We start from the raw sequence: 13,997 nt of genomic DNA, 5'->3' as shown, positions 1-13,997 counted from the left end.
AATATAGCATAAATAAATACAGACTTCATAGACTAAAATGCTCATAAACAATATGATTTAATACTATATATACACCTACATATATATTACATATTTTGTACCTACATATATATTACATATTTTTATATTATATTTTTTAATTTCAGATTTTTATAATAATGATGTGAGAATTAAAATGATAAATGTCAATTTCGAAGAATATTATCCTTGTTTTACGATGAGAAAAATTACATTTTATTGTTGCTTGAATGCACGTCCGAATTTGAATCTTTTGAAATATTCTTCCAGTAATATTTTTTATTTTATCTTTGAAAAACGTGTAACTGCATTATTTTTTTTGGAAAAAAAAGTGGATTTTGTTACAATCAACTAAAAGACGATCTTTTTTTTTTTAATTATACAGGGTGTCCGGAAACTCGTAGTACAAGCGGGAAACTGGTGAATCTACATCACATTTGGAGTCGATTTTGCAGTATATATTTTTTTATTTGAGCTTTCGTTATCGAGTAAATCGAGTTTGAAGTTGATTTTTTTTTTTTTTAATCAAATTCTTATAAATTATTACTGAAGATCAAAGTACCCAACTAATTAAAACTATTTGAAAGAAAAACAAATGAAGAAACTCGGATTTGAAGCATTATTTTGAAATCACCCTTCATTTAACCCGGTGTAATCATAAAATATTTCTGCTCTGCAGGGTTAAAACATCTGTTATTCAACCCTAAACACCAGAAAAAACTTTAACCCTAAAATAGCCGAAAAATATTTTTTTTTGATTTTTTTTTTTTTTTTGAAAATGCTCAAATCAAAAAACTTTATGTTTTTTTGGGTTCCCCATGTGGTGTAGATTCTCCAGTTTCCCGCTTGTACTACGAGTTTCCGGACACCGTGTATATATTTTTCAAATACGATAAAAATCGAATTATGTTGATGTAAAACTCAAATGAGAAGAAATTTGAATGTGAAAATGAAAACCAAAATATACATTAAAAAACTCAATTTATAATACTTCTCCTTAGGGACACTATTACTATCATCAAATACCCTATAATGTAAACAATACCTCCAACTTCTTACATATCCCATACATTTTGATGGCAATGTGCTACTGCCTCAAGCGGCCAGAGTTGTTGATATTACTATTTTACTGGAGTTAGACGTATTATTAATATTTAGGGTATTTGGTACGGGGAAAAATACTTTCAATGTCATTTTGGTAAAAACACGAACGTATTTTTACCGCAAGTATTATTCTAATGACTAGCAAAACACTTTTACTTCAAAATACCGCAGACAGATTTTACCGTCAAATATTCCCTTGCTTTGGTTAAAAATAATTGTTTCTTGGAACACACCCTTTAAAATAATTGATTACAATAAACATATAGTTTCTGATAAGGTATACACGACCAACAATACCTGTAACTGTAAAAATGTTGTAAAAAATATATGTACAGTGTAACTTATATTCTTTATAATTATTACAATTTTTAAAATATCTTAGTAGAATAAATTATAATAAAATAAATAATGATGTTTTTGTAAAATAATGGAATCGGTAATTTTTAATTATTATTCGTGTTATGTTATCATAATCCCATTAACGAAACCTTAAAGAACCTTTAGGTAGAACCCAATGATTGTTTGCTGTATTGGGGTATTTTGAATACACACCACTCGTTTCATTTTATCTCTCGACTAGCAATCCGGAGGTTACTGGTTCAAATCCCGGCGTACGCAAGTAAATTTTATTTGATTAATTTGTGTTATTTCACAAATTATTAATTTTAAATAATATATAGCATATTTGCGGAACGTTCCAGAGTGAAAGATACTATCAGTATCACCCTGGTGTAAGACCACCGTTCAGATTTGAAACGTTCCTTTTCCCCACCTTCCTCTTTCACCTCCTTCTCGTCCCCACTATCTTTAGCCTCACAACATACCCCAATTAGTGTCACTGGCTCCAGACAGTTTGGACTATTGCGAGGTATTTACATAAAAAGTTTAATGATACCTTCAGAAGGCGAAACAGCTGTCACACGTGATAATAATTATACAGCAGAACTTGTTTTAATAAACTGAAAAATAATTTGTTGAATACAGACAGTTAGATAGTTGATTTATGCAGACAGTACACCAGGGTATATTTTTTAGTCATTGGTGCATACAAATCGTTGCCTTGGGGCCGATACTGGGCATGTGCATTTGGATTAAAAAAAACCTGCCCCTTTATGGTTTCGTTCGTTAAACTCAATATTTAAAAAAAAACTTTGTAGTGATCAAATTAAGAATATAAAAATAAAATTATAAAGAAAATCACATCACTGTGCCATTGGTTTACATTGCGTAAGTTATAAAAATTATCGGCTGGTTCAAAAACAATTTTTTAGTGTTTTACCGGTCAGAAATACTATTAATTATTGAACTGAATAATAAATCACATAAATGATTGATTTGAAAAACTGTATTCCTAGCTTTAATTTAAAATTAAAATAAATAAACTTATTTATGCAATTATTTCAAAGCGAGAACTAATATTTTGACTGTCTCTTTTCGCGATTTCCGTTACGCGTTCAACGTAAGCAGTAGAATTGAATAATGATGCACTTTAAAAACGGTTATAAATAAAAACGATGTATTTTCTGTCAATGTTTTGTATTTTTTATAAAACGGTTGTGCCACCGACTTTGACGGTTTCGAATGGCAATACTGTTTTTGTAAGCAAGTACTCCTAACGAAATAGTACTTGCACAGATAAATTTATTCAAACCGACCTATTGGCTATTAATGTAATGTATACTCAGGGGCATTTAACTAAGCTTTGGCCTCGAAACTCATTTGAAACCGCCACGCCCACCTCAAAATTCTTATAGAAAACGAATAATATGGCTAAAAGCTCAGATCTCATTGGTGAGAACAGAAGGATTGGTTTGATCTCTCGCTCTCTACCATAATGACTCGTGTAACAGAAAGAGATGACGGAATTTTGACGTTTGACAATTTCAAATCATTCAAACAAAATGACAGTGGTTTATTTATACACGCGGGTTGTCATTTTCTGCCGAAATACTATCATTTCCGTCGAAAATATTGCGTGTTAAAGTTGTTCGTGATAAAAATACAATATAAGCCAGTATAGTGTTAGCGAGTTACAAACATATTATATTCAACCTACCTACGTAAGTTCAAGTTTAAAGTGAATTAACAGTTTTAGGTTATTCGTTCGGTTTTTTGAACAATGCTTCATACTTGACATTATGTCTTCCTCCACAACGTATAAATGTTATTTATTATATCGATAAACTTATTCATGTTATTGATTAGTGTTATCCTGTATTATCTTATTGTTTTGGTGAAATTAAAGATTTTTAAACATATGTAACCATGAGTTCATGAGGCTGAAAAATGTCGGAATTCTTCGTCATACTGTCGGACAATCATGTTTTGGAAATTTTCTTCAGTGTTTTTGCAAATTTCTTGTCATTTTGGGTTTCTTCTTCTCAGATTTACAAGTTTCATCTCAAGGAAATGCACTGTAAAAGTTTATTTTCTTAGTCAGATGAACATTGCCCTTGGAAAACATTTCGACATTTTTCTGCTTCAAGGACATTTTTATTTTTAAAATATATTTTTTGGGCTAGTGAATGAATGGAGTAGGCCGAGAGCAATTATATTGTCTATGGTTGCATCTTACTTTTAGATGACCTTGAGTTTTTTCTATCTTGTCTACTGCTCTTTTCCGCACGGTAGGTACTGCTTGTATATCTGTGGTTAAGTACTGTATAATTCTGTTGTATACAAAAAGCCCGAAGATATCGATCTAGAGAGTGGTATATTTATGTGTATACTTATCAACAATCTGTCAAATGTCGCGTGAATAAAGATATGGTGGTATGATAAACCAAGAGAAATTCGCACAAGTTATCGATATTCTTTCTCTTCTTTGTCAAATTATTTTTTATATGTCGGAAAAGTAACCTGAGACCGTCTTATTCACGACCTTTGAGAGGTCTGTTTTCTAGGAGATTTCCACCGTTATCGGTAAGTAAATGGCAAGTGGGTACATGCTCAGTTTGTTTTAGAACGAAATAACACGGAACAATACACGAGCTGCGCGCTAATGACGCATCACCAATACTGTACTGCAACGTCAGAATATGTTTGACGCAATACTCGTGTGGTGAAATAAAATGTTGCGTTTCAGATAGATGGGGCAGACGCTGTCAGAGCCCGTGACGGCCAAACAGTCGACCGTCGTGCAAGATGCGCGCTTCAAGGTTGGCGCGTCGTGCATGCAGGGCTGGCGCGTGTCCATGGAGGACTCGCACACCCACATCCTGTCGTTGCCTGACGATCCGGGCACGGCTTTCTTTGCCGTCTACGATGGTCACGGAGGTAGGTCTCATTACCTTATTGCCCGCACCCGTAACCCAGTCATGGTGGTAGGTCTCACTTCCCAGTATTTAACTAGTACAGATAAATACTGGGAAGTACCGTCTACGATGGTCACGGAGGTAGATTTCATTACCTTATTTTCCGTAACCTAGTCATGTTGGTAGGTCTCACTTCCCAGTATTTAACTAGTACAGATACCTGCTCACTTAATCTTGATTAGGGTCCAATATCCATCTCTCTTGCAGATTGACATCTCTCAATCTGTCGATGTCACTTTTGGATTATTTAATATCTTCAAGTTAAATTGTTATATAATTGATTCTTAGATTGTGTAGTGTCATATCTCACTAATCCCACCTGCACAACCAAGCATTGGCAAAGTTAGTGTTACAGGCCATTAGAAGATTACTGTCGCCTATAATAATAACTGTGGAGTTAGATTAAATAATCTTTACTGTCCTAGTAAAGATTATTTATTATTTATTTACTACTAATTATAATACCATTGAGTATATTTGATAAAATTATCTTGTGAAACCCTTTACTTGTATGTGGACATTTTTACCAATTTGTAATGTCCTGCGATTTTGATTGGTTTTTTAATAGAATCGTATTGTAGAATATTGGAAAGTTTTTATTAGAAAGATACAAGGGTCCCATTTGAGATAGTGGATTTCATTTTAAACAGTCATATCCTCGAAAACAATACATATATTTTAATATTTTTTTTAAACAGTACTCACCAAACCTCAATGATAAAATTATTGTCCGAAATTAAAGCCTACTTTTTTAACGCAACTCCGTAAACTGAATTTGAAGTCAGTGTTGGGCCATTTAGTAAAAAAATGATAAAAAAATATACAGATTTTGGAAAAAATGACACACCGGAGGTACAAGACGAGTTGCTGCAGACGAGTTGCGGGTCAGTAAGTCCAGGAGTGACGAACCATGAATCCATCCCTCCTACTACGGTGCAAGTCTTATTGAAACAAACAGTCTTGATATAAAGAAAAACAAATAAAATATTGGATTATTAGATTTACACAAGGCGGGTCGATGTTTCCTCCGTTATCTTTGCCAAGCAACATCTTTTATTTACTTTATTAAAATATGATTAAGTGTGTTTATTTTTACAAGAGTAATAATAAGGACGAGTTGTTTCACAGAATTTGAACAGTTCATTAAATTTCAAAGTTAATTTTCAAGTTCTGTGAAAGTTCTGTTACTATTTAATTTCTGTGAAGCAAACTTGCCCATAATGATATAACAACATAATTTGAATACGACTTTCACAGAACTTGAAATTTAATGAACCTTTCAAAGAACCTAAGATATTGGATTATGCATTTTCATATTAGAGCACTTTTATCCATATTTTAGGTATTTGAATGAATTACTAATATCACTTTCTGAGCACTATAACACTGTTTTGTGATTCCATCTTCTAAAGGGCGCTTTACATAAGTTATCGTATTAAGTAACCTTTTCTAAAAGTCAATTTCTCACTAGCCGAATATTGGTTTGTTCAACTTTTTTTATGAAATAGACTTTTTCATATAAAACTAATGTCTAGTCGTTCTTCATTATATATCCAGTAAAACCAAAACAGATACTGTAGGATTATATATCCAGTAAAAACAAAACAGATACTGTAAGATTATATACCCAGTAAAATCAAAACACATACTGTAAGATTATATATCCAGTAAAAACAAAACAGATACTGTAAGATTATATATCCAGTAAAAACAAAACTGATACTGTAGGATTATATATCCAGTAAAAACAAAACAGATACTGTAGGATTATATATCCAGTAAAAACAAAACAGATACTGTAAGATTATATACCCAGAAAAATCAAAACACATACTGTAAGATTATATATTCAGTAAAAACAAAACAGATACTGTAAGATTTTGAGTTTTTTTGTTCCAAATCCACAAAATGTGTTTGTTTGTTCCATATCTGGATGTAGAACAAAACAATACTAATAATGCGCCATTCCCTGTTTTCTTTTGTGTTTGTATGTTACACATCCTTTTTGACCCGCCTGGAACATTGTGGACGAAGAACAAAGCAATACTCAGTTCTTGTATCAAAAAAAAAATAATAGTGGCAGTTTGTTTCTATGTCCATAATTTGTTATACGACCACAAAAATTGAAAATAGTGTGGCGTTTTGTGAATTTAGAACACAAAATAATGCAATAAATTCAAAACGGTGTATAATATGTCACCTAGATATTAGTATTTATAAGATATATCAATGAAAATAATGATATCCCAACAGAAAATATCTTTATTAACCAAACGCAATCCAACTTGTTAAAATGGTCTACAGAACAAACCAATATTCATATTTATTGGCGTTCTGACTTCAAACTAAATGGTAAGTCATTCCTAGAATGTGGACCCAGAGCATTGAATGCTTTGTCTTAACAACTCAACAATTTTATTCAGTCTGTTTGACGCATCAGCCTGGTCCTCTGAGAAAGATTGTCTCTCACACAGAGATCAATCAAGTGTGACGGTGCATTATACACCATAACACAAATGTCTATGCATTCTGTAGCTGCATAACTAATGTGTTGTTTGTATAGGAGCCACCATAGCGCAGTATGCCGGCAAACACCTGCACAAGTACATAGTGCGGAGGCCAGAGTACAGCAGCGGGCAGTATGAAGAGGCCCTGAAGCAGGGCTTCCTGGAGCTGGATGCGGCCATGCAGCGCGAGGAGAGCCTGCGCGAGGAGGTGGCCGGCAGCACAGCCGTGGCGGTCATGGTCAAGAATGAGGTTTTGTACTGTGCTAACGTTGGAGACTCGCGCGCTGTTGCCAGTGTTAACGGGAAGGTAAGAGAGATTGCTTCTTCTTCCGAGTCTTCTGGTGTCCAGCTTTTGAGATAGGTCTCCCTCAAATTAGCAATGCTAACCTTGTGTAATGCATGTCTAGGCTGAACCGCTGTCGGTGGACCACAAGCCCAACAACGAAGGGGAGATGCGGCGCATCATTGCGGGCGGCGGCCATGTTGAGTTTAACCGGGTCAACGGCAACCTCGCCCTGTCTCGCGCTCTCGGGGACTTTGGCTTCAAGGCCAACGCCAACCTGCCGCCACAGGAACAGATTGTCACGGGTAACTAACCTTATCTTTATACTTTATTGCTGTAAAAGTAAATACAAAAACCATAATACTGTCCCCAATTTGCATGTATCAATAGTAACGCGTAAGAAATTACATTTAATAAGACGGTGAAATAATTTAACATTTTTTCTTCTCCATTGTTTTCTCTCCTTGCCCATTGCCTTAGTCTACATATATTATTATAAATGGTTGTTTGAATTGGCTATTATTGCGGAAAAATAAGAATATTATGTAGCTTTCCTGTATACATTTTCATCTGCTCCTTCTGGTTCCCTCTCCTATCAGAGGTTCGATATCGTTTATTTATTTAATATCAAGGGTAAAAATATATCATAAAGGATAATTATTTATTTATTTATTGCACATCTACAGAGTTTTTCAAAAAGAGGTGTTATTTTGAATAGTCCGCTATTTCGGTAGATGTTACTTTTGAAGCTGTCATTTTATGACATTTGACAAGTAGAAACTACGCCATTAATAAAAATGGAACGATACACGCTTCAACAACGCATTGAAATTGTTAAAATTCACTTGAGTTAATCAAATGCAAATCATCTTGAGTGATGAGGCCCATTTCCACCTCGGTGGCTTCGTCAACAAGCAAAATTGTCGCATCTGGGGCTCGGAAAACCCAAGAGTTATTGTTGAAAAGCCTCTCTATCCTCAACGTGTGACTGTTTGGTGCGGTTTATGGCCCGGCGGAGTCATTGGACCTCACTTTTTCGAAAATGAGGCTGGAGCAACAGTTACGGTGAATGGATTGCGCTATCGAGAGATGATTAATGATTTTTTATGGCCGGAATTAGATGGTATTGATCTGGACAACGTTTACTTTCAACACGACGGCGCTACGTGCCACACAAGCAACGAAACCATTGATCTTTTACGATTTAATATCAAAATAATACCTCTTATTGGAAAACCCTGTATATAGTAGGGTTTACACATATTTTTACTACACATGTCTCACTAGGGATATCCTGTGTCGAAACAGACTGTTGCAAGCTCTAGAGCAGTGGTTCTTAACCTGGGTTTGATCGAACCCCAGGAGTTCCGTGAGTCAGTCGCGCGGGTTCGGCGGAGGTCAAGACATATGATTCGTGATGACACGCCCCGCTTGTCCATCATTGGCTAGGTGATAACGCAACATCGCTTGGCCTATCTGTGACGCAGGGAACTTGGTGCACCCAGTAGTTGAATTGTAACTGTCGTGATGGTACTTCGTTTGATACCTTTCTTAATATTTTAATCCCTTCATACTATGTCAAGCAAAAAAAGAGTGTGGTCAGATGAATATGTACAATATGGATTCACATGTATAACAAATTTATTTTTTGTGTGAAAATCATGTTTTAATGGTTTTGTTCATTTTTTGCACCTATGCATAAATAATATACCTATGTTTTGAATTTGAAAAAATCTTTTTTTTTCCAATTAAGAAGGTAGAGGGATGTAAAAGTAAGAGATACAAGTATAAATGAAATTATAAATTGTTAAAAAATAGGTTAGAGTAATATTGATTGCTAAGATATTATAGTTTAGCCTTTTTGCACCTATCTTCTGTCCAGTTAAATAGATCCGTCACCTCTAAATACGTACATATTATGTACTAACCTCATGCAATCTAGGTACAAGCAAAGGTTTGAAATGTTCAGTCCTGATATTGTTATATATAAACAGGATTTTGGAACGTTTAGCTCTTGTAAGTAAATGAAATTCTTTGAGTTTAAGTAAATCAGGGCTGTCTATACATAGTACCCGTTTACAATTTTGACCATAAAGATTAAAGATTAGGACAATAGTTACTTTGTAGGTTGCAGCCTGGAATGCACTCGTATCAGTAACTTGTTACCTTTCTGCGAATAACTCTCCGGGAACATTGAGACTTATTGTGTGGTATTACAATGACATGGTGCGTTTCTGTTTCCAGCATTCCCCGATGTGGTGATACAGAACATCACAGACGACTGGGAGTTCCTGGTCATTGCTTGTGACGGCATCTGGGACGTGCTCTCCAGTCAGGTGAGATTAAAAATTCAACTCAATAAAGACCTATGTTTAGGGTGTAGGGAAAATCTCCCGCAACAATAAGCATTAAAAGGGTCATTTGTAGCGAGTGTGGCATTGCTCCAACCCAACATATTCGAGCTTTATGCACTAACCATTCAGTTAATAAATTATCTCGATCTTGTCAACAGACATGTAGTACTTAATCTTTTTCCCATTTATCTTCACATACCAATTAAAAACATTTTTGTGCGCGGAGAGGCTGATCCTATTTTTGTTGTTTGTTTTTAAAAACTTACCTTAGGCTGATCCTACTTTGGATTGAGGCCGCCGAGGTAGCTCAGAACAGGGACGTTTATGATGTTTAGGTGCTTTAAGTTATCTGTTTGAATGTGTTTATAGGACGTGGTAGACTTCTGCCGGGAAGCGCTGAAGGAGGGGTGCGAGCCCAGCGAGGTGTGCGAGAAGCTGATGCAGCTGTGCCTGGCTCCTGACTGCGGCATGGGCGGCCTCGGCTGCGACAACATGACAGTGCTGCTCGTCTGCCTCACCAAAGACATCACCTTCCAGCAGCTGCAGGTCTGTAACACTGGACACTTTGTTCCTGCACGAACCATAACCATACTTATATAGGGAGAAGAATAGTTTGTGAATAATGTATTCTTGCAGGCCAAGCTGCAGCAGAAGGAAGCGAGCAAAGACGGGGAGACCACCGAGGCCAAGGAGGATCACGCGGAGGAGGGCCTAGCATAACAGGCCAGCAAGTGAGTGCTTCCTTCTGCACCTCAGGTAGCATATCCGGTAGAGTTTGCCCGCCCGCAACTAATGCCTAATACTGTTTCAGTTGCGGCAGACACCATGCAGAGAGATGCCACTGCTTACGGAAGTGTGCGCTGTGTTGAGACGAGTCGAGGTTGAGAGAGTTGAAGTTGAAGGACAAAGTGTCTCCTGTAAATATGTGTTAGGTCTACGCCGGAATGCTAGTTTACGTAGACATCCCACTCTGATGTATATTTTGGTACATACCGATTAAATTCCTATTTTGTAAGAAAATCTACTAAACTAAATGTGCGGATAGTTTTAAAAGCAAAAGGACAATACACATTTTAATAAAACGATATTCACAGCGCTAATGTTAGGTGTCTTGTTGTAAATATGGTGGGAGTTTCACATGCTGACGTTGTTTGTGGAAGCTGAATAAACTGTACCTGTAACATTACATATAATGGTCTGTCTGGCCTTTGTGCCATCCCCTGCCCAATCCCGCTCTAACCTCACTTCCTTACAATAAATACACTGAATCGGATTAACCCTTTCTCCGACATTTTGATTCAACAGCGGGCTGTATGAGTTAAAGCTATACATAGTCATTTCAAAATTAACAAATTGTTTTTTTCTGAAAGTTTGCAAGGAAAAGAGTCTAATTATTATTTTCAGAAAGAAAACAGTATTTTTTGAAAATGACAGTATTTTCGATGGCGTGAACTTAGTTGCTTACTTTTTTATGTGTTTTGTGTCTCAAGTTGACTCTTGGCAAAAAAGTTGTATTTATGAACATTGTAATTAAGGGTAAACGTAACTTACGTTATAATCTACGCGTTCAAACAAATAATTCATCTTAGTATTGTAAAGCATAACTTTGGAAAAGCGTATTTTAATAAAATTATAATATTAACGCCGCCTATGAACGCGTAGATTATAATGTACGTTTAACCTTAAGCATTTCGGCACGTGGCACATTTAAATGATTTTACATTATTATTCTGTTTACCGTGTTCACATTTAAAAAATTTAAATTTGTTATTGTCGCTCGTAATTTGTATAAAAACACTTTATATCCCCCTTCTCTAATAATAATAATTTGATAGCTACTTGAGAAATGTGGCTTCTTTTCTGCTTTGCAGGAAAGGAATAGACATGACAAATTTAATATTAAAGTACTACAGTTTTAGTTTATCTGGCTTAGAATCATTTAGCTTACTGTAAAATGCTAAAAAAACCTAACTTTACTTTTAGCAACTAAAAGCTTTCAGCCTCGAGGGTTTTTAATTTTTAAACGAAGATGAATTAAAAATTCTTAACGAAGTACGAAGCATATTCTCATTTTCCAGGCTGTATAATTTGTAACAGAGAATATATCATAAAAAACAGAATTTTGGGCTGAAAGTGAGGATACCTTACCGCATTTTCACGTTGATTTCAGACGAACACTGTTCGAGAAAGGGTTAAACAGTTGGTCCTCTTCCGAGGGACTAATATCTCTTGACTATATTCCTCTCCCGGGCCTTTGTGACTTCCCTCCCGGCTTCATTTATTCTTCATCCTTTAGCTATGCCACTTATTTCAAATAAGGTGTTTTTAATAATTCGTGGAATTGCACTTTTTATGTTAATTTTAATTCGATATTGAGCTCTTTGATTTTACCACAACTTTTTTGTTATTTGTTCACTGTAAATACTACATTGTATATGTAACACTTACGAGACGCTACTGCGCACCTTTGTAATAAACAATACATAATAACTTTGGTTCCCTCATGGCTAGTATTTTTGGAAAAGTAATAGAGAATCAATGGTGTGTTGTGACTGTTTGTTTGTTTTAACCCGGTTATTGAGTGAATCGGTATATTCGAGTAAGATAATAGTGCAAGTGGAATGAAGTGAAGTGAAGTGGAATGAAGTAATGCCGCCTGCGTAAACACTTGATTGGTTAGAGAAGTCCGTATTTCTAGATAAACAAAGCAATAACTACATAATGTATATAGAAGGGAGGCGCTTACTAGTGTTGTGTGTATGTGTGTATGTCTGTATATATTATTATATGTGTGTGGTCCAGCCAGCCAGTGTGTGCAGTAAAACCTCTGTTGACCGAGACAGGTACATACATTCACTGTTACGGCCTCTATAGCGTTTATTTCTCTCTGTAAACCGAATGTGGACCCTTGTTAAGTTTGTTGTAGGTACCTTCAGTATTGTTTAGTAGAATAAAATGATTATAAATAAAAGTTACTGGCCGAAAAGGTACACTCGGCTATTTGTAAAACGTGAATAATTTAACATTTTATTTCGGTTTAAAAAATTTTTTTTTTGAATTTGCCGTTAAGTTTAGATCTTTATATTACTGTCCCTTTGAAATCAAAATAATTTTTTGTCAAATAAACTTAAAAATAAATAAATTCAATTAGCTTATTTAAATTGTAAAACATAGTTTTTTTTAAATTTAAATTGTATAGGATTTTCCAATAAGAGGTGTTATTTTGATATTCAATCGTAAAAGATCAATGGTTTCGTTGCTTGTGTGGCACGTAGCGCCGTCTTGTTGAAAGTAAACGTCCAGATCAATACCATCCAATTCCGGCCATAAAAAATCATTAATCATCTCTCGATAGCGCAATCCATTCACCGTAACTGTTGCTCCAGCCTCATTTTCGAAAAAGTAAGGTCCAATGACTCCGCCGGACCATAAACCACACCAAACAGTCACACGTTGAGGATAGAGAGGCTTTTCAACAATAACTCTTGGGTTTTCCGAGCCCCAGATGCGACAATTTTGCTTGTTGACGAAGCCACCGAGGTGGAAATGGGCCTCATCACTCAAGATGATTTGCATTTGATTCACTTAAGTGAATTTTAATAATTTCAATGCGTTGTTGAAGCGTGTATCGTTCCATTTTTATTAATGGCGTAGTTTCTACTTGTCAAATGTCAAAAAATGACAGCTTCAAAAGTAACATCTACCGAAATAGCGGGCTATTCAAAATAACACCTCTTATTGGAAAACCCTGTATAACATAGTTTGTTTTAAGGAGGCTATTGGAGTTAACTGAGGTATTACTGTATGCGGTTGTGTGAGTGGGGATGCTATTCCATGTCCACGTGGCCTGTACGTGTGCGTGTGTGCAGGTCGTCTGGTAGTTGATGCGTGCAGATAATTAATTCCAAAGAAACCATTTTATCGTTTGGCCTTCAAGGGCGTCTTTCTGATTCAATTATTTTTGTTCATTTTAATTACTCTCGTGACATTTCTATTAATTAATTCAATTATTAGTTTTTATTATTCAAAATGTGTATACTTTTAATTTTTAATGAACTCGGTGAGAATTTTAAACAAATAATTATTTTGAATACTTTCCTAATTAAAGGAATATACGTCAAAAAAATACTCTTCAAATGTACCTATGTATTTTAAACTGTAGTTCTTTCACAAAATTATATATAATTTTTTAAGAAAAATACAAAACTTATGTAGGAACATATGGCGTTATTTATTTCTCCTTGTTGTATTTAACCTTTTTATTACATATATCAGCAGGGCTGGTTCTGTGCAGGCGCAATTGGAGCAGTCTGCTCCGTGTGCTGGCTTGCCAAGGCGCTGATAATAACCTAACACATCGCCCTTGAAGCTTTTACTAGCGCCAAGCACTGTTTGGTCTAGGGCTGGCCCTGCATAT

At 35.4% G+C, this 13,997-nt stretch overlaps 1 protein-coding gene across 1 annotated transcript; it reads left to right on the top strand.

Moving 5' to 3' along the window:
* The first annotated feature begins 3,856 nt into the window (after window positions 1-3,856).
* LOC149413770 (putative protein phosphatase 2C T23F11.1) lies at window positions 3,857-13,798 on the top strand. Its single transcript, XM_089644531.1, has 8 exons — window positions 3,857-4,044; window positions 4,208-4,398; window positions 7,000-7,250; window positions 7,351-7,531; window positions 9,471-9,562; window positions 9,950-10,126; window positions 10,217-10,311; window positions 10,392-13,798. Exons 2-7 carry the CDS (start codon window positions 4,212-4,214, stop codon window positions 10,298-10,300), a joined length of 972 nt encoding a protein of 323 aa, XP_089500657.1. The 5' UTR covers window positions 3,857-4,044; window positions 4,208-4,211; the 3' UTR covers window positions 10,301-10,311; window positions 10,392-13,798.
* The last annotated feature ends 199 nt before the right edge of the window (window positions 13,799-13,997 follow it).

This window comes from Hesperophylax consimilis, chromosome 21 (genome assembly GCF_061612785.1).
Source record: "Hesperophylax consimilis isolate HC1 chromosome 21, BYU_Hcon_1.0, whole genome shotgun sequence".
Lineage (NCBI taxonomy): Eukaryota > Metazoa > Arthropoda > Insecta > Trichoptera > Limnephilidae > Hesperophylax > Hesperophylax consimilis.
This window is presented reverse-complemented; position numbering and strand designations above follow the sequence as displayed.